This window comes from Ptychodera flava, chromosome 2 (genome assembly GCF_041260155.1).
Source record: "Ptychodera flava strain L36383 chromosome 2, AS_Pfla_20210202, whole genome shotgun sequence".
Lineage (NCBI taxonomy): Eukaryota > Metazoa > Hemichordata > Enteropneusta > Ptychoderidae > Ptychodera > Ptychodera flava.
Window position 1 is genome coordinate 12,866,002 of NC_091929.1, and position 19,588 is coordinate 12,885,589.

At 37.8% G+C, this 19,588-nt stretch overlaps 1 protein-coding gene across 1 annotated transcript; it reads right to left on the reverse strand.

The window, feature by feature from the left end:
- Positions 1–890: 890 nt before the first annotated feature.
- Positions 891–19,507, reverse strand: LOC139114857 (tumor susceptibility gene 101 protein-like). Its single transcript, XM_070676799.1, has 11 exons — positions 18,809–19,507; positions 17,146–17,230; positions 16,098–16,163; positions 15,070–15,233; positions 13,671–13,833; positions 11,290–11,493; positions 9,925–10,052; positions 9,223–9,315; positions 8,516–8,649; positions 7,359–7,461; positions 891–4,141 (listed from the first exon to the last, which is right to left on the reverse strand). The coding sequence occupies exons 1-11, from the start codon at positions 18,848–18,850 to the stop codon at positions 4,046–4,048; spliced, it is 1,278 nt and encodes a 425-aa protein (XP_070532900.1). The 5' UTR covers positions 18,851–19,507; the 3' UTR covers positions 891–4,045.
- Positions 19,508–19,588: the final 81 nt, after the last annotated feature.

The window sequence follows — 19,588 nt, forward strand, 5'->3', positions numbered from 1 at the left end:
TATGCCAAATTATACAAGTGACACAATTGCCCAGGTTCAGTCTACGGCGAGAGTTACCATTGCCCAGGTTCAGTCTACGGCGAGAGTTACTACACAGTGTACACTGTGTAGTAACTCTCGCCGTAGACTGAACCTGGGCAATGGTAACTCTCGCCGTAGACTGAACCTGGGCAATTGACCATGTTCCGAACCGCGCGTGACATTCCGAGATATCGCGAGAATATGTTGTTCGCAGTGGTCGCGTTCTCGCAACACAGGACAAACTGCGTAAAACAGGACAAGTCGCTAATTACGTTAAACACTGCATAAAATATATGAAGTTGCAACCTTTGCTCAGTTCTGCACTTTTTCTAGTTCCATACAAAGTTTGACTTGTATTACTAAGCTGGAAACCTGTTTCTACGGGCATGTATTAAAGTCTCGTGAGATCTCGCAATCAGCGGAAAATCGTCTATTGTGTCACTTGTATAATTTGGCATACATTGTGAAACTATATAAGGGTTTCCAGAGGGTTGTTTACATAAGCACATTACAATGTGTAAAATATGATTTATTAACCATAATCATAATTTATTAATAATCATAATTATCACAACAATGGGGTTTCCAGACGGTATTTACACAAAGTAGACGACATGGTTTGTAAAAAAAGTTTTAATATTCTGTAACATTCATATTAATAATTTATTAATATTCATAATTATTTTTTATGATAATAATAGGAAAAAATCATCACAAATTATGCCTACTGGACCTGTGACGAGTTCTGTCAGTGTGCAGGCTTAAAAAACTCTTTTAACCACACATCATGAATGTTCAATGAGCAAAGCAGCATGCCAGACTTGTCATACAATTAAGAATCGTTGAAAATCAATGTGCAAAACCTGTAGTTTTGACCTGAAAGATATGTTTTATTGGGAACCCAAATTCAGAAATATGTGTATATGACAGCAAAAAGCAGCATTAGTATTACAACAAATATATATCATCCAAATAGTCTATTTATTCTTGATTTTTTTAAGTTCACCAGTCCTAGCAAAACCACTCTAGTAAGCAAGAGAGACACATGATATAAACATATCATGACTGATTTTTAATTTCCTTTGACATCTTACAGCTTTTCGTGCAGATTTCATTTTCTGGTATTAATCACAAGATTTGCCTCTTGAGGGCGCTCCTCTGAGCACTTCTTCATGGTACCACACCTATGGCAGGACTTCAGTGTTTCAAACTTTCCACTGCATACCGCATGCAACAAATTTTACATCTTCTCATATTTGAGAAAACAATGAAACGAGCGCCCTCAAGAGACCCATCTTACAGTCCATGCTATATGAATACTAGTAGTATTTTTCAAATGACAGCATGTACTGTAAATGTAACTACAAAATTTACCCTACAGTCCTGAAAATGCATCAAATTCAGAACTTACTTTAATGAAAGCTGACAAAATCAAGTACTAGCCACACACGATCTGATATTTATCAACTTGGCTGAATTATCCTAAAATCTGTTTTGTTTTTTGGGGGGCAAAATAGGCTTAACAACTCCACTGAAATGTAACTGACCATGTTGGGGATATTCTTATGAAAAAGGTAAGAATGACATGTGTAGTGAAAGAACTTATGAAGATTTTAAAATTAGATTAAAAGCAAAGCTGACAAATGACAGTGTCATGAGAAACTAATATACAGCATATAGAGCATACCAAAATTTCTGAAACACTATATTAACATACTGTGCATGTGAAAATATGGAAGGCAAGAAATTTGGAGAAATGATTTGTATATATATTATTGCACAGTCCAGGGTTCATACACTCAAAGTCACTTTAAATTCAAGGACTTTTTGATCAATTTCGAAGGACGTTTTTAGGTCCAAAATGCCATTTTCCAGGTTTCAATAGCACTAGAGATCATTTTGCATTTAATTTTCATGATATCACTGTTCATCTTGTCATTTTTGAAAAATTGTAGGTATAGGTGGATACAAGTTTGCAGGACTTTCAAGGACTCAATTTAGTTTCCAAAAACTTTTTCAGGAATTTTATGGAGGCTTTGAAATTCAAGGGCTTTCCGGGAGTGTATAGACCCGGCAAGCTACAAAGTCTAATAAATTTTGTTTCTATTTAGGTCACAGGACATTGGAGATTGAGAAAGAAACTGAAAGAATTTGCTTGTACAAAAGTGATGAGAAGAGACTAGTTCTTTTGTCAAACTTTATGGTAGCTAAAACACCTGATAAACTGATACAGTAAGCTGTATCTTACAAATACATGGATGTCAAATTGAAGAATCACCGTCATTGAAAGCTTTTTCCATTCCTTCAACAGAAGTGAATTCAAAATTTCCAAAAGACAAAACTAAGTACAGAGAAAAGTTGCTATGGATTATTATCATCAAGCAAAAATGATGATCTGCATTGTTCCCGTAAAGGTCCTGCAATATGGTAAGAGTTGCCTACAGATTTCTAGCAAGGTTGCCTGTCATTGGTCCATCTCCTTTTGTTTGACCTATCAGTGCATTTGTTTTTCAGATATGCAAATTCCATAATCAATTGTACTGAATTGTGTTGTTGGTTAGCCAGGAAAATACATACACTGTATGTTTGTAAGGCAAAGATATTGTGGCTTTCATTGTTTGATAAAAGACCATGGTCTCTTGAAAGCAGGGGTTCATTTGATGTGCATGATCATTAAAATGATTGGCCAATCACCATGGCCAATCACCATGTGATTACGATACGGCTATTGTTGACCATACATCATCTTATAAACAAAACTAAGATTTTTTGTCCTTTTGTTCATTCCTTGGTAATTCATTCACATATAACCGAAATACTAATGGTATCATCTTTGTCATACGAGATAATTATCATCTTCAAGTTGCAAAGCATTTTTTACACTGCCACTGAGGGCTGCTGTCAAATGCTAGCATTTGGTAGTTTTGTTTGTAAACTCAACAAGATCATCAAAGTGACAATCGCTATCAGGCAAATCAAATGCACTCTAGTACCATGACATTCCGACTGATGAGGGCGCTATGGCAAGATTAGTTTCATAGAAGACACAGAAGAGCTGTATACTAAGCAGCACTGTCTTGATTACTTTTAATGCTTATTTTATGTACGTCAAAGCTCAACATAAATTCAACCAGTAAATGCCGCTATGCTATGAGTTACACTACAGTACGGATACAACTCATTCAGGCTGTAATTTGTACAGAGTCACAAGACGATGTTATTTCATACAGTATAACTAAATTGAAATGTTCCCTTGAAGATGCTATCTGATTGGTTGTTACTATGACGGTCAATTTAATACGGTCAACCATAAACCAATCACACTTTGAATAAGAAATACAACCAAGAAGCGATCATATAATTGGTTATGATGATTAAGTCACAGGTGACTCTATATCAACTAACATAGTATACATCCTCCCTTTATTGTGTTCTTTTATGGCCCGGTTGAAAATTGGCTTTAAATGTAAAGAACATGTTACAAATATTACTTCTGAGCAATACCAGTAAGGCTCATCCAATGAAAGGGCTGGGTTATTTTGGGATTCATCCCCAACACATGATAATTAATAGAGCAGCAATATTCTTATCTGTAAATACCGTCTAACTCATCCGCGGTATAATTGTCTGAATAGGGCTGAAAATTGGCCGCATACTGCCTTAATACTAACTATGGAAAGCTTTACCTTGCTTGGTAGCAGAAACTAATGTAGTCTGTTTCTCTCCATTTTATTTGGCCAATGTACACACAGCAGAGTGTTATCTCCACACAACATGCACGGTGTTTGCAAAACAACTGCTCTAACGAATCGTAAATCATATTTTAAAATTTCAGAAAATAAAAATTTCCATTGTAATGAGACTGAAAAAAATCACAGTGAAGTAATTTCACTCATAAAAATTACAATAACTACCACATGGTCCTATATGTTCTTTCTCCATTACGAGTAAAAATTGTCTTAAACAGTAATTTACATGTATTCACTTCATTGCTGCTACCGGTGAAGAAAGAAATTCAGCATTCTTAATGAGCAGCAACCTCACTCAGTCCAGCCTTCTGTCTAGCCTTCTGCATCAGTGCTCTGCATATAAACTGCCGTCTGGAGAGATCTCGAACATGCTGTGAAATGTAGAGATAGAATTAATTTTACACAGAAGGTTTGCATAGATTCTATTTACCGCCATATTTTATAACATACTTAACCTTTTCATTGTTATCATATCTTTGTCATACTAATGAATTTTGTGACGTCATCCCTCAGATTATTACTGATAATGTATGCGATTATTCAGCATTGTGATCTGAGACGTTTTCTTCATCTACAAATTCCCTGGCATTGCAAAAAAATGTACCCCCTTTCTCAGCGAGTAAACGTTGCTGCTGATGTGCAGCATTGAATAAGCTCTTTCTCTGATTGGTCCATTGTCACTATTCACAGAGACTTAGGGAGTCTATTTGTATTGTTTTAATTATATTGGTAAGATTCAGCTACCCAATCGGATTAAAGCTTATTCCATGCTGCACATTAGCTCAAACTTTGCACTCTATAATGTACGCAGCTTCACCTCATACATTATGTCATGCAAATTTTGCTTTCGTCCATTATGGGCTGGGAGGGAGTACATTACTGCTTAAACCGGTGTGCGGGGTATAAAAGACCCTAACTCATCGAAAATTCATAATGGCGCTTGAGTGACAACTGGCAACAGCAAGGTAGACCGCTCCGTGAAATCAGCCGAAGCGACTCTCAAACAAACATTATTGGCATACCATAAACATAGACTGTTTCATAAACACGTAGGCCATACAGGTATCCGCAAAGTTTCACAAAGCCTTTGAAAATTACGATGATTAGGGGAAAATCGCTTTCATAACGAAGGAAATGGCCCTCAGGGAACGGTCGTTCCACGATTCAAACAATTGTCAATCATTCAGTGACGCGCAGAGGTGTAAACTGGACAAACATTTGCTGTGCATACGAGAATAATTACGATGTAAACAAACCATGTGTACGCTTATAGTTACATGGATATTGGCGTGCACACAGGATAAAAACTTCGTGGTTGTCATAAACTATTTTACTAACAAGCGTTTATAATGCACAGACATCGCAAAAGTGAGCCATTTTCGGTCGTGACTTAGCAAGAGATGAGTCAGTACCGGTACGACGTTTCCTTGCGAAAAGTGCGTACACATGTATTTTACAGAACTGCAGGCAGAGTCCATAGTTTACAATGACATCGAAAACAACTAAATATTAAATCATAGCGGTAGCCTCCATGATCAATTTGATTACAGTCAGTCAAGAGAGCCACTTTTTAAACAGCCACCCCCCCCCCCCCCCCAAATCTACGGCCGAAAGTACCGGTATGCTACAGTCGCTTTTGATATAAATACTAGCCCTGAAAACGGCCGTATGCATGGTTTGTACATGTACACGTGTTCTCACACATGGCAATGACATGTCGTATTGTCGTGTTCGGAGGGTTGGTAAGGTTTTGACATACCGGTTGCCCCAGTAACGTTTGGACTTCTGTTATGAGAATGAAACAAAGCTTGTAAAGACATCAAAACAGTATTTGTCAATGTCAGTTCAAGCTGAGCAAGTGAGCGTCGACGCGTCGTCACCCGATCTTCTTCGAAAGGCTTAGGCCTATTGATACGTGTGTCCGAGATCGGCTCATTGAGTTGGCACTACATCGTATGATTTCGACAAAGGTGGGACTTTAATTTCTTCAATAACGAAGATATCTTTGAACCCAGTCCGTGGTTCATCCCATTGCTCCGAAAATAAATATAACTCGTGATTAGTTGTCTGGGGTCACCCTCAAAGCAACCGAACAGCCGACCTCGATCGCTTACAGATGAGATTCATGGAAATCTCGATCCTTCCGTGATGTAGTGAACTTATTTTTTTTTATTTTTAGCGATCGGCCATGACGTCGCGTCGTTCACCTATTTCCTACCATTTTCCTGACCGTGTTTCTCAGTCAATGTTTAGATCGGTAATTCGTGATTTCAACATACGAAATTGCCAGCTTCGGATTATTTTTAATGTTTATGTTTATTACTTTCTTGATGATTATTTCCACAGCGTACGGCGCCATTTCCGTATGTAGATATGGCGGTCAGCAGCCAAATCATTCTCGAACGATGACATGACCCAGAATTTCAGAAAACCAACTCAGCAAAAACTTCAGTAGATCAATTCATGCTCAGCACGCTCCTGTTTTTTATGAAATTGATATTTTTTCTTCTTTCTTTTTTCTTTCGCGTATTGCGAAGGCTGTACCTAAGCTTATAGTCAGAGCTTGAGTTGAGAGCAAACAGATTACCCAGATAATGCGAACGATAGCAACCGTTACCAACAGACTCATTATGCAGAGCCATGCCCCAAAACGCCCATCCAAACTTGGCATTAATCCGGATCCCGGTCCATTTCGCCCGGGGCTTTAAGTAGATTTTGTTGTGATCGGAACTTTTTGAACCTTGATGAGGATGTATTTCTTTCTTCTTGATCTTGTAACCCCTTTTCATCCCCTCTGAGGGGATGATGTGCATTAACCTTTTCACCACCATGGTTTGACCCAAGTCATTTGTTATAAAGTATGATTATAGACCTGTTTACAGGCAATTTAGGGGTGAACAGGATGACCCTTTTCCTGCCAAGTCCATATTTCACCACCAGGTCAAGATGGTTAAAATTAGTGAAACACAACATATTCCATATAGTGTATTTTAACATAATACTGAACATTTGAAGGCTTTTGAAAACATACATACCATACTGTAGGCTTGATTTTTATGGACTAAAGATGCTATAACATACCAAGCCAAGTGGGTGAAAATACGTCATGTTTTGGCTCAATACCGCTTTTTACTGACTTGGCTGATGGGGAAGTGATACTGTCTGGCAGGAAAAGGGTTAATGCTATAACTTTGATATTGTATTGCACATGTGTTATATGACTACCCGTATGAATCTACCCTTCTGTTTCACTGCCCATAATTCTGATACAAAATTTGTACAATCAGTGGCCTCACTGAGTCTGTTATTTGACCTTATTTATCAGTGTACATAGCCATGTGCCATTTTACCACTTGGACAGATTTGATGGAATGAGTAATGTATTCTCTTTGTTATGGTTTAACATTATTGATTTCAGAAGTGAGATTGGAGTATGTCCAGAGAAGTGAACGAGTTCACTGCTATGCTCTTATCTGAGTTTATTATTTACAAGTATCATAAATTACACAATTTGTCAATATGATGACTAAAAAAACCCAGAAATAATGATTACTATGAAAAGACACTTTGTTGAAAGCCTGGACTTACTTTCAGAAATTCATTGACTCCAATGACACCTTTCCTAAGGGCTTCCCCAAGGTAATATATCGTGTCTTCTATAGCATTTTCTTCAGCAAAGAGATTGAGCAGCCTGAAATTGAAATGCAAGGTATGCTGTACTAAACAACTCACTGAGTAATGATATTGAAATGGAAGGTATGCTGTACTAAACAACTCACTGAGTAATGATATTGAAATGGAAGGTATGCTGTACTAAACAACTCACTGAGTAATGATATTGAAATGGAAGGTATGCTGTAGTAAACAACTCACTGAGTAATGATATTGAAATGGAAGGTATGCTGTACTAAACAACTCACTGAGTAATGATATTGAAATGGAAGGTATGCTGTAGTAAATTACTCACCGAGTAACGATGGACACATGGTCTTTAGTCAATGTTGGTCAGTTTACTGTTATATTGGATGTATACAGCAATATCACTGATTGCAATTTTATGGGGTTTTGGTGAGTACATCATCATGTGCAGATCACTTGCTCCTGCTGACAGTAATTCTGTCAAATTTTGTCTGTATGTGTGTATGGTGTCTTTACTACTGCAGCTTCTGATCAGATACTTTGACATAAGAATGTTACAAACTCAATTAGGACTTTGCCAGAAATACAGAGCCAATTTCCCCATTCACGCATGGTAATTTCCAAATCTCACATCAAAATTTTTGGACAAAATACTTTTTTGCATATTAATAATGGAACTAGGAAGTCAGACAAAATGAGCCCTTTTGAGAAACTAAGGGCATTATTTACCTGGATGTAAATGATTGAAAGCTTTCATATGAACCTGATCTGAACCCTATTTCTGAGTGAACTGTGTGTACAGTATCATCATTACAAATGAGGAAGAGAAGTTTACCACAATGTGAATAGCGCCCTCAGTGCTGAGTATTCACTATAAGCTGCATGACTTTTCTGGTAATTCATATCTGAATATATGAAAACCTTGTTATGTCAGTGTTACGGTTTTGGTTATATAATGTCTTTCTTGGAAATTCAATATCAGAGAAAGTCCTGTTCAAAGATATAACTTCATTCTATCAATATGTGGGATGAAAGCAGTGTTGAACACAAATATAAAATCAGCTTCACCACTGACAATATCAAACAGGAATGTATTCTGTACTCACTGTTTGTAGAGTGGTGCAGTAGGTACAACAGCATCATCTATATTGACATCTTCCTGGTCTTCCATTTTTGACAAAACTTTTTGGATCTCTTCGTCCTTCTCTTTCAGCAGTCTAATGTTCTTTTCCACATCATTCTACAGAAATTGAGAATATGAACATGTGAAGACAAGACACTATCATTGGTTCTGTGTCATGTATGCAAGCTGCAGACAAAGATCTGGTATAATGGGGTAACAGTATGTACATTGTGGTTATTGTGTTAGCCATAACACAAGATAAACACTGAAATGACAGGTGATAGGTGTAACCTGATGGGTACCGGTAGTGAGCAGATCAGTAGATAGCAAGCAGCGATATGGTTAATGTGTAAAGAATAGACTGGGAAGTATTCATAATTCTATGTATTGCAAGAATTCCTTTCCCCTATGATGCTGGCAGTAAATCAGAAATTTAGGCAAGAAAGAAAACTGAAGGAGTTAACTTGAATGAGAAGTCACAGTAGGGAAGTAGCTAGTGCATTTACTATGCTGCATCGATGAATTCATTGGTTTATAGAAGTCATATTGTGGGTAGTAGTTAGGTAGGCAGGCATAGCTCTGCTAGGTTAAGTACCAGAAGAACGTAGTACAATTTCATAGATAAACTGACAAAATTTTCAGAGTTGGATGAGTGGATAGCGAGAAGAATGGTTAATTGACTCTTTTTACCTGCTCCTGGTCAAGATTTTGTATCATTTCTTCCAAAGTTCTTTGACCTTTTTTCAGCTTTTCTTGAGTAGAATTCAGCACGTCCATTTCAGCCTGTGGATTGACACAAAAGGGAATATTGCATCAGTTTGTGGTGGACTACAAGATATCTGAAACATCCATGTACAGATATATGTACAAAAGTTATGTTCATTGACAAATGGAGTAAAATGTGCAAAGATTAGTCTTGTTTATGGACCAGTAAGGTCTTTCAGGTAGAATGCACCTCTAGGATAGATGCTAGGATTCTGTAATGTTGACAATACTTTGATTTATATTTTTCCTACTGAGTTTTGAGAGATACAGCATCCATTTTGAACTAAATATCGGTAAATTATAGATTATTGATTGCTGAAATTTGCAAGCTGATCTTGATTTCTATTCTTAATGGGGAAAGTGTGAGTTTTCCTTGAATGATGTTGGAGAAAAGTGTGTGTCTTTCTGTTCCTTGCATACTATCCTATTACACACATCAAAATGCACGGTTTCAAACATGATAAAGGGGCAGGTTTTTCATAAGCTTTTTAATCTCTGAGCAAATTGACTAACTGTGCATAAATTTCGAGGGAGAACAAAGTAATTAAATCACATCAACAGTCAATATCAACAATGACTAATGCGAGAACCAGGGATTGAGGACTGCCCCTTTAAAAGCAAACTCACCTGTGCTTGTTCAAATGTCTCTTTCATTCGTCTCTTTAGCTTGTCCTCTACAGCTGATATCAACGATGCTTTGATTTGGTCATCAGAAATAGACGGCTGATGTGACAATGCTGCATGGCCAGTGGTGCCTGACACATTAAATAAACATATTATGAAATGATCACAATTATAACTTTGACATAAGACTCTGTAAAGGGCAATGGAGAAGAGATCATCTGACACAAGACCTCTGATTTGCTTCCAGATTTATTACCCATGAAGATAGTTCGGATGGTAAAAAGTGCAGACCGATTGATTTAAATGCCCGCATGGGGGCTTGTCTGGTTTTAATTTTAATTTGAAGTATTTTTGTCAAGATTATTGCCTGCTTGAATCAAAACAAACACTGGTGTGACATATTACTGTAGCATTCTTTGGTAAAAACTAATACAGTAAAACCTGTCTAAACTGAAACCTGTCTAAACTGAACCCTATTCCCAGTCCCATTCAAATAGAACTCTATGTTAAAAGGATCTCTATAAACCAAACATCTCTCCAAACTGATAGATTTTCTCAGTCCCTGAATGGTTCAGTTTAGACAGATTTTACTGAACAAGGTGTTTTAAGGTAGTATGCACCTCGAAAGTGAAAGACTTAAACTTTTGCTCTAACTTTCCTCAAGGAATCTTTCAATCATTCTCTTTCAAAATCAAGAATAAAAATAGGGGGTCACCGTGCAAATTTTGGTACTAGAGAAACAATTACCCAAAATTTACGATATTAAAATTCAAAATGGCCGCCGTCCCTGTGTTAACTCTATGGAGAAAATAAAAAAATTGAATTTCGAAAAACTAAGCCGGTGAAAAGTTTTCTTTCACCGAGAGCTTTAAAGTGAACCCCCACATGTGGTATATCAGAAGAGAATTGTAAAAGTTTGAGAGTCCGAATGTCTGTCCCAGAGGTGCGTTCTACCTTAATAAGGCCCATGGAAATTACAAGATGCATGAATTTCTGCAAAAACACCACTGAGGGCGCTATTTTCATCACTAACTCAAAATTTCCTTAGACTTGCAAAAACCAAAAATCATCAGTAGTCAAGCTGACATTGACCAGTCACATAAAAGCCAACAACACGATTGAGCTGTTGAATGTTTTAAAATAGGAAAACTGAGCTAAATGCTACAAACCCTAAAACATTCTTTCGTATTATTATTTGATTTCAATACAAGTACATTTACCCTGTGAGTTAAACAGCAATTGGTATCACTTTTTGTTACCGTTACTTTCCAACAATGTGGTAAAGCAGGTCACTGAGACAAAGTGTTGTAGTGATATATGCCATGGTGGCAGCAATGTTTGGCAAGTGACCAAGTTGTGCAAACTCACCAGCATGTACAGTTGAAGGCGGATAATTCTGTGATGGATATGGCTGGCTACTGGCCTGACTGTACGGAGGATACTGCTGGGAACTGGGATAGCCTGATGCCGGATATGCCGGATATCCCTGCCCAGTTGTACTGGCTGGATAGGGTGTGCTTGACGGATACCCTGTATTAGAGGCTGGGTACCCTGGCATTGGCATGTATGGGGCTGAAAGAAAACACAGAGGACACATTCAGTTGGAGTATGTACAGCAAAACCTGTCATTCTTGATAACTTTTTAATCAGGATCTCTCTCCATTGTGGACAGATTTTTGAAGCTTACCGGTATGGTGACACTTTAAAGTACAATGCTGCTCAGGGTTTTTTTGGACACTGAAATATTAACAATTATTTTCTGGTTTGCTGCTTTAGTGGATTCAATTTGAAGACTATGGAACAACTGAAGTCTGCACAGTCTTTATACTGTTAAAATAAATTAGCACATGCTATAGCAGCCATTTTGAATTTAGAATATTGGAAATTCAGGTTCTCTCATCCCAAAAATTGTGTTTAAGCCCCTGATTTTCACAAAACTAAGCTGTCAAAATTTTTACTCACTGAACAAGCTGCAAAATGAGTCTCAATGTGGTTGGTCAAAAGAGTATTGTAAAGTTTAAGAGTCCAAATATCGTCCCTGAGGTGCATTCTCCTTTAAAACTATGACAGAACCCCATGGCCGGCGAGTGCATGCGCACCGTACCAGCGGTATTTGCACTCGTGCTGCGTTGTATTCGGCGGCAGTCCTTTCACTCGCTTCGCTCGTGAAATGACAGCCGAATACACCGCAGCATGAGTGCAAATACCGCTAGTACGGCCCGCTAGCACTCACACGCAATGGGGTTCTGTTATTATTACATATATTCTATCTTTTATTTGCATCATTTATCGAGAGAATCGACGATTAGTCGTGCGTACTACTTGTCTGTCAAAGCTTCAGGGCGACCATGCGGAGTTATATAACATTGACATCACTGTAATGAGGCATCGAATCAGCTTTCACTTTTCATTGGTCAACGCCGCCACACCCTCTATTTTGATTGGCTAAACTATTGTTTACTTGTTTATCAAGGATGATGTAAGAGGAACGTCGGAGGGCTCATATTCAGCGATCGCTCCCACATACGTAGCAACATGCCACAGTTAGCCAAACGAAGAGAACTTTGAACATGGAACGCTTTTGATTTTTTCTCATTTTGAGCGTGAAATTCTTCTTAATTGGCTCCGCTATGCCTGCAGTTACGTGTGTTTCGATGTATGATGGCCGCCATGTACGGCGGCCACCGTGTATCCCTGGAGCTAGAAACGGACGTCGCCCGCCCGTTGTCAATGTTTTTGCTTCGCTGACAAACAAACTGCTCTTCCGGATATTAAAAATCATCCTCACACTATAATAAGTACATGCAATTTTCTTTGTCGTAGTTTTTATTGGTAATGTCATGCATTTTACTATAACGAGCATCGAACCAAGGTGAAATGAAATCTTGTAGACGACATTTTTTGTGTTTACAAACAAAAATAGTTCCGGGTCAAAATTGGTAAATACTCATTAACATAAAGGAATGGCATAATGTTTTTGGTATTGCACTGCAGTGCAAATACCGGTAGTACGCGCGCGCTTCGATGCGAGTAAACTGTGGTACATATTTAAAACTGAAATTTACATGTCTACTTGGGACATCTTTCTGTCCGTGAATATTTGCCATTCAAAGTGTACAAGAGTCTAACCGTACTCGTATTTAGGGCTGAATTCCTGATCAACACAAAATACACATCAGAAGCTGAACAACCACTGAATCATAAATGGATTGTTTTTCTCTAAACATTGCCTAAATCATTTGTTTGCTCTCTGAATATATACAAACCTACTTTCAACATAACAAGCTCTGTTGTAAGCCAAATTGTACTAAGCTCTGCATCAATAGTTCTGCTCCAGAATACAAAGGAAGCAATATGTCCTACTGACTCAGTACACCCAAGATATCACATGATGGTATTACAAACAAACCCAAGTGTACAATCGCATCTAAAAGTACAAGTATTTCTGTGCACTTATGTGCACATGCTTTTGTTTGTTTGTACTGCCGTCCATTCAAATTCTGGGTTTAACCTATTGCGATACACTAGCTTCCACAAACAGACACTGAGACCTACATGGGATCTAAGTTACCTTTGTAATGTTGGCTGAAAACAAGTATTAGAAATTGGCAAATTAGAACATTTCTTGTGATTTGATATTGTAAATTTATGACGAAATGATCCCACATTGTTCCGTGCACATACTGATTTCACTTCACTTCTGGATGCATGGGCCATGAACACATATCAATATAAGCAATAACACTTACATGATGTGGGATAGGGTAGTGCCCCTGCCCCTCCTGACGGAGCTTGTCCTGGAGGGTAGCTGGGTCTGGGAGGAGGCTGGGCAGCCGAACGTGAGTATACTGGCGAATTCTCCCCGAATATGACACATAGTACCTGGACCAGGCCCACTAAATCCGACGTAGGCTATGGAGAGAAAAAAAAGAAAATCTGAATAAATGATGCATGATTATATTAAAGTTGCAATGTTTTTCTCCTTTTCACCCCTATTTCACTGTATATAGGTCCACGCTAACCATTGAAAACAAAGTAGTTGGGCTGCACTATGTTGGTGAAAGGTATAAAATATGCTGATCAGAAAACATTACATTTAAGTAGTAGCAGAAGCTTACAAACACAAGTCATTAGCATTATTTCAGAAATACAGCACCTTGCTGACAGTGACTTTTTCCACGATTTCATGACATTATTTTGGATCTAAACGCATACTAAAAGAAACAGTTACCTATGGTTTGGCTCACACACAGATAGCAGAGGTAGTAGTATGACAGTAGTACTACTGAACTACATATCCATGTATATACTTATGTTTGTGGCCGTATAGCTTCTGTAACCCAAATCCTACCACACAGTATCACATCCTCACATTCCAATTCAATAAGAAGAAGTATTGAGCCAATTTATATTTTCTCCTACTTGGCATGGTATGTTGTGACAGGTTTGGTCACCAAAAATCATAGCAACAGTAACTAGGTATTCAGGGACCTTCAAATATTCATGTTTGTTATACTGCAACATACGGGACCTGTTATGTCAGTCTGGTTGTAACAAACTTGACCTGATGGTGACATACTGCTATAAACTTGGCTGGATAAGTGCAGATGTAAATTAGTACAAATTTTACAAATTTAACATAAAATACTGCAGAATTAATCTTCTCTTTTTCAAAGTTTGGGCTGCAAACTTGGGTTTGCAAACCTTGAAGGGAGCCAAAAGTGAAAGTGGTTCCGTCAGGCCAGTTGCATTTAACAACTACATGACTGAATTAAGTTGTAAAGTATCTGTATGCTTAATTATCAATGATCTCTGACACAAGACGTCTTCCAAGTGTTATATTTAATTTGAAATACTATCTTTTCAATAAACATCAATATGCAAATATCCAATATGCAAATATGGATGTTTATTTTTGAAATTCCAATTACATATTCTGTTTTTTTGAAATATTAGAAATATATTCACTACTGTGAGTTGAGTCTATTTTGAACTTGAATTTCTCATAGTTTTGGAGATATAAAATCACACATAAAAAGAAATTCCATTGACTGAAAAGAGACTAATTATAATGTGTAAATCAAACCACACTATGACAGATAACTGAATTCAGAAAGAGACCTTGCCATAAAACTAGAAAGAACTTACATGTCGCCATTCATGTAAATATGGTAGATAAACTCGTCCATTGGCATCCACATGTTTGGATGGTTTCACCAGCATGTCACTTGTGGGCTTCACAAAGGCCATTGGTGCATTGTACGGATGCGTGTCCATTAACCAAATACATACTGGAATATTGTATTGTGCACCTGAAATTAATACAAAGTCTTGTTTCAGAGAAGAACAATCATTATCACAGGTGTCAGAGTGAAATGACATTTCTCTCACATTTTCAAACATCCCTACAAAAATGCCAAGGAACTTTGATCAGTGTTTGTCATGTTTATTAACCATGACCATTGCAAGTTGTCCAAGTACCCTGTCAAGATGTTTTGAAAGTTGAAGAGAGAATCACCTTTTCACAACCTATTTTGTGTGAAAATTGTAAATGAAATTTTTGAATTTCAAATGCCAGTACGATTGAAAAAAAATTGCTTCTCCTATTAAAATGTCAGTAAAGTAATTTGGAATATATATATGGTACAGTACATAGGCTGAGACTGTATATGATCGTGAAGCTTATGGAATAGATATGCAGTCCACCCGAATTCACTGTGAAGTTACTGTCACTATTGTGCAAAATTTTGCATACCTATTTGGGTTGCAAATCTTTAGTTTTCATTTTCAACACTTGGGGCCTCCCGCCTCGGGTAAAGAAAAGTGTTTAAAAGGGAAGATCACCGAGGCTGATTTTTATTACATACGTGCTAGCTTTGAGGCCGCTTGTTCAAGAAAAGACATTTTCGCCATTTATAATTCGCGCAATTTTTTACATTAATGGATAAAAATAGTGGCGGAAGTTGCAGTTTAGGGTTTCATCAACTTCATGTATTTTGAATAATTGGAAAAGAGCGCCAGGCTTGGCTCTTTCATCAAGTGATATGGCAGGGACCACCTTTTGATAGGTATGGCATTGTCATTTACATTCACACAAGGCTGTGCGTATTTGCATAACGATTGTTTATGCTAAGGCTATGTGATTAATCGTTAGAAAAGTTGTGATTGCTACCTACCTTTATAATTGACTGGTATGGTGCCATCAAGGCTTATCAATTCTTTCCTTGAACCATCATTAAATACTGAAAAGAAAAAAATTATTTCATTAGGTTTCATCAAGCACAACATGTTTTACATTTCATCAACGGCTTTTTTGGATTTTGCTGTTTCATTGATGACTACCATGCATTCAAAACATAATCAACCGTTCAACTATGATATTGAAAAGTTCTGGCACTCTTGGATGTCAGTGATTGAGAAAATGATTAAAGTTTTTGTTTGCGTCCACTCCAAATTTTCAAAGGGATACAGGTAAGCAGTTCAAAACACACAGAACATAAAATATTACACATGCAAGTTTTAAGTTACTTGATTGTTTCCATGTAATATGAGCGCCTATTCAAGAATGTCGGCAGAAATTCTCCTTCACTTACTTTGTATTAATTTACATAACAATGTACCGGTAGCTTTCTGCAAGTATGCAGGCATGTTGAGTATATTTTACAGATTTTGTAAACAAAAATTGTGAGTAATAGTAGGCAAGCAACACGTTTCTTTCATGAAAACCTCCCAAACCTATGCGCGCGAGGACACCAAACAAACAATTGAATTACTTCAGCCTAATCAAGAAAGCCTTCTCTGTAAACAACAAACATTGACAAATCCAGTGAATCAATGTTCAGAACCATCAAAATTATCGTCTACAAAGTTATCAGAAGAAGATTGAATGCTTGGGTACTTCATGATGGAGAATACCAGTATGGAGAATACCGGTATATGGAGGACCTGTAAACTAGACCACATGACTTGCGTTACACAGTACTGGTCCAGGGACCATAAAATACGAATATTTTTACTCACCATTAACAATTTAAAGCGGAGAATTGAAAGTTTCTGAGAGTTTGAAATTTTACAGAAAGCTGACATCAATATGTTCCTATTGGATAGTGACTGTCAGAATTGTAAATGTGTCCTATTCATTGTCAGTTTCTTTCACATCCGTCAATTTTAATCATAATTATTTTGACTGTGATGGGGCTGATGAAACATTAAAGCGTGGCTTACCATAGTGATCCTTCTTGGGTCGTAGATCCCTGTAGACAGTCAACAGATTGGTGCAATCTCTGTGTGTCAAGTCTCTGTAGGAATACTACCATGGAAGAAAACGCAAGATAACAAGTCATTGACATGTCACAATGACATAGTCCCCATTCGTAATTGGGAATTTGTCAGTGGAAGTAACTAAACTTAAGTCAATATGATGGGCATTAGAAATAAGAAACAAGTGTTGACGATGACTATGATGATGGTAGTTAAGTTATGTTGATGACAGTGTTCAAAAGTGTTTGCATTATCTCTTGAATACTTACCAATACGTATTCTATGGAATTTTAAAACCTCTCAATTTCTATAAATTATGGAACATCAAGGTATAATGAAGGTGTCACAAGCTTGGCTTAAAGGCTAGGGACTTGATCCCGGGATCAAGTTTGTTTTAGTCTATAAGAGGATTATGGAGTGTCATAGCCTTTTGTTTTTCATTCAAATTGTAATCTAATAAGTAGATTTTCCTGCAAGACAATCCGACACCGGCACAGACTTTTAAATCACATGTTTCAGAGACTGATGGGGAACTGGCATCCCTTTGTAGAGTTTTTACACGCAACTCAGCATAAATAGATCAGAAATGACCCACCTCTCCCGGTGTCAACACTTTCAAAACGCACTTAAATCGTGCATCTTTCAGAGAAGATTTTAATAATCACTCCACGAAAGTGCATAGGTGCTATATTAATTTGTTTGATGGATAAATAGATAGATGTTTTTGTAGAGATGGCTTTACACAGTCTAGAGTTTCCCAAATGAAATTTAGTTAAAAGTAAGCAAAGAAGTTCCATTTGATTCGATCCCCTCATGCCTGAACGCAGTCTTGATGTGGCTGCTTTCTTTGATAAGGCCCAAAAGCAGTCTGAATATGAATCAAAATTACACGAGTTATTGGCATCTACTCTGTAATTCCTGAGTCATATATTTTGAGTGTAATAGGAAGAAAAGGCACTTTCCAGTAAAATCGACTGGACCAAAAAAGGATTAATATTTGTCTCTTTTCTAATCTTTGTATGATTGAACTTTTGCACATTGTACACCATGGTTACCTACTTGCTCTGCGTGGCAGGGCTGTGTTACCAGCATTATACGATCTCCCACCGTATGGGAGGCCGTATAACACCGGTAACACACAGCCCTGCCACGCAGAGCTAGGTTACCAGCCAATGAAGCTCTCTAAAATGAGAAAAATTGTCAAAACAATTCTGTGTTGGGTATGTCAATAATTCGGGCCCGTTTAAACATGGATATTCTTCTAGTGACAATTGAGGGTTGGTTTAGTGAAAGTTTTCCTTGTTTTGTACCTGTATGGATCTCAATTGATGTGTATTGACGGTACTAAAACCACTGCCCCCACGTCCCTGAGGTGTTTCTTTGGAAGAAGCATATCAAATACAGCTTTTGGAGGGGTTTAGAAATAGGGTTAGCGCTAGGATGCTTAAAAGTGTTGTACATCCTACCTACTAGAAAAAAAAATTCCAGTGGGGCCTTAAGGAACTCTTCCCCTCCTTGATCACACGTAGTAAAACAGCACATAAAAGCTCAACTTCGAACTCAACACCTGGCCTGACACATTATCATGTTCACAGACCGGGGTGGGGAAGCGATATCGGTGTCCTACCTTTCCAAGGTGCTGACGAAGGAACGCGTCGTGTTGGGACATTGCGTCAATTTTTATACCCGTCAGATCCTAGGAAATGGAATGAACTTCGGACATCAATCGAACAGAAGGTTCACAGAAGGTGTCTCAGTCTTCAATGAGTGAGATGTTTACAGCAGTGTGTGGGCAGTCTCTTCTTTGGCTTTGCTATTCTAGCGTTGATCGCACTCAGTCGACTTTCAGACTCCTTGCGATTACGGTTTTTTACTACTTGTGTACGATTGCTCCGACAGAGACAGGGTATGAGCACCTATAGACGATGCGATGAAACGTAGCGATATTTATGTTGCATCGATGAGTCAACAGCTCGTGCCTTCTCTCAGCTCCAGATCTGTCAAGGATTCTAGAAGCAGGTATATCTATTCATGTTGTCCTTAGTTCTGGAGCCCGTTAACAACAACTTTAAAAATACTTATCTTTGTTTCATAAATTTGATATCCAAACGTTAAAAGTATGCGCGACCGGGTGCTTTTTTTCGCAAACATCAGGAGCTTCCCATCGAGCTCGACCAGTGTCGGAGAAGAGAATAGATGTCGACTTTCCTAGAACAGGTCAGAGGTTAACTTACGAGTCTCGTTTGAAGTCTCGTGTACTGTTGTTATGACTGTCAGACATGCTGTACCATGTTGTTCGCAAAAACTCGGATAATAACACAACCAGCTAGGATAAAAAGATAAAATGAGAGTAGACAAAATGTTCACCACTTTTTTTTGCTTGCTTCTGGTCGGCACTTGACGAGTA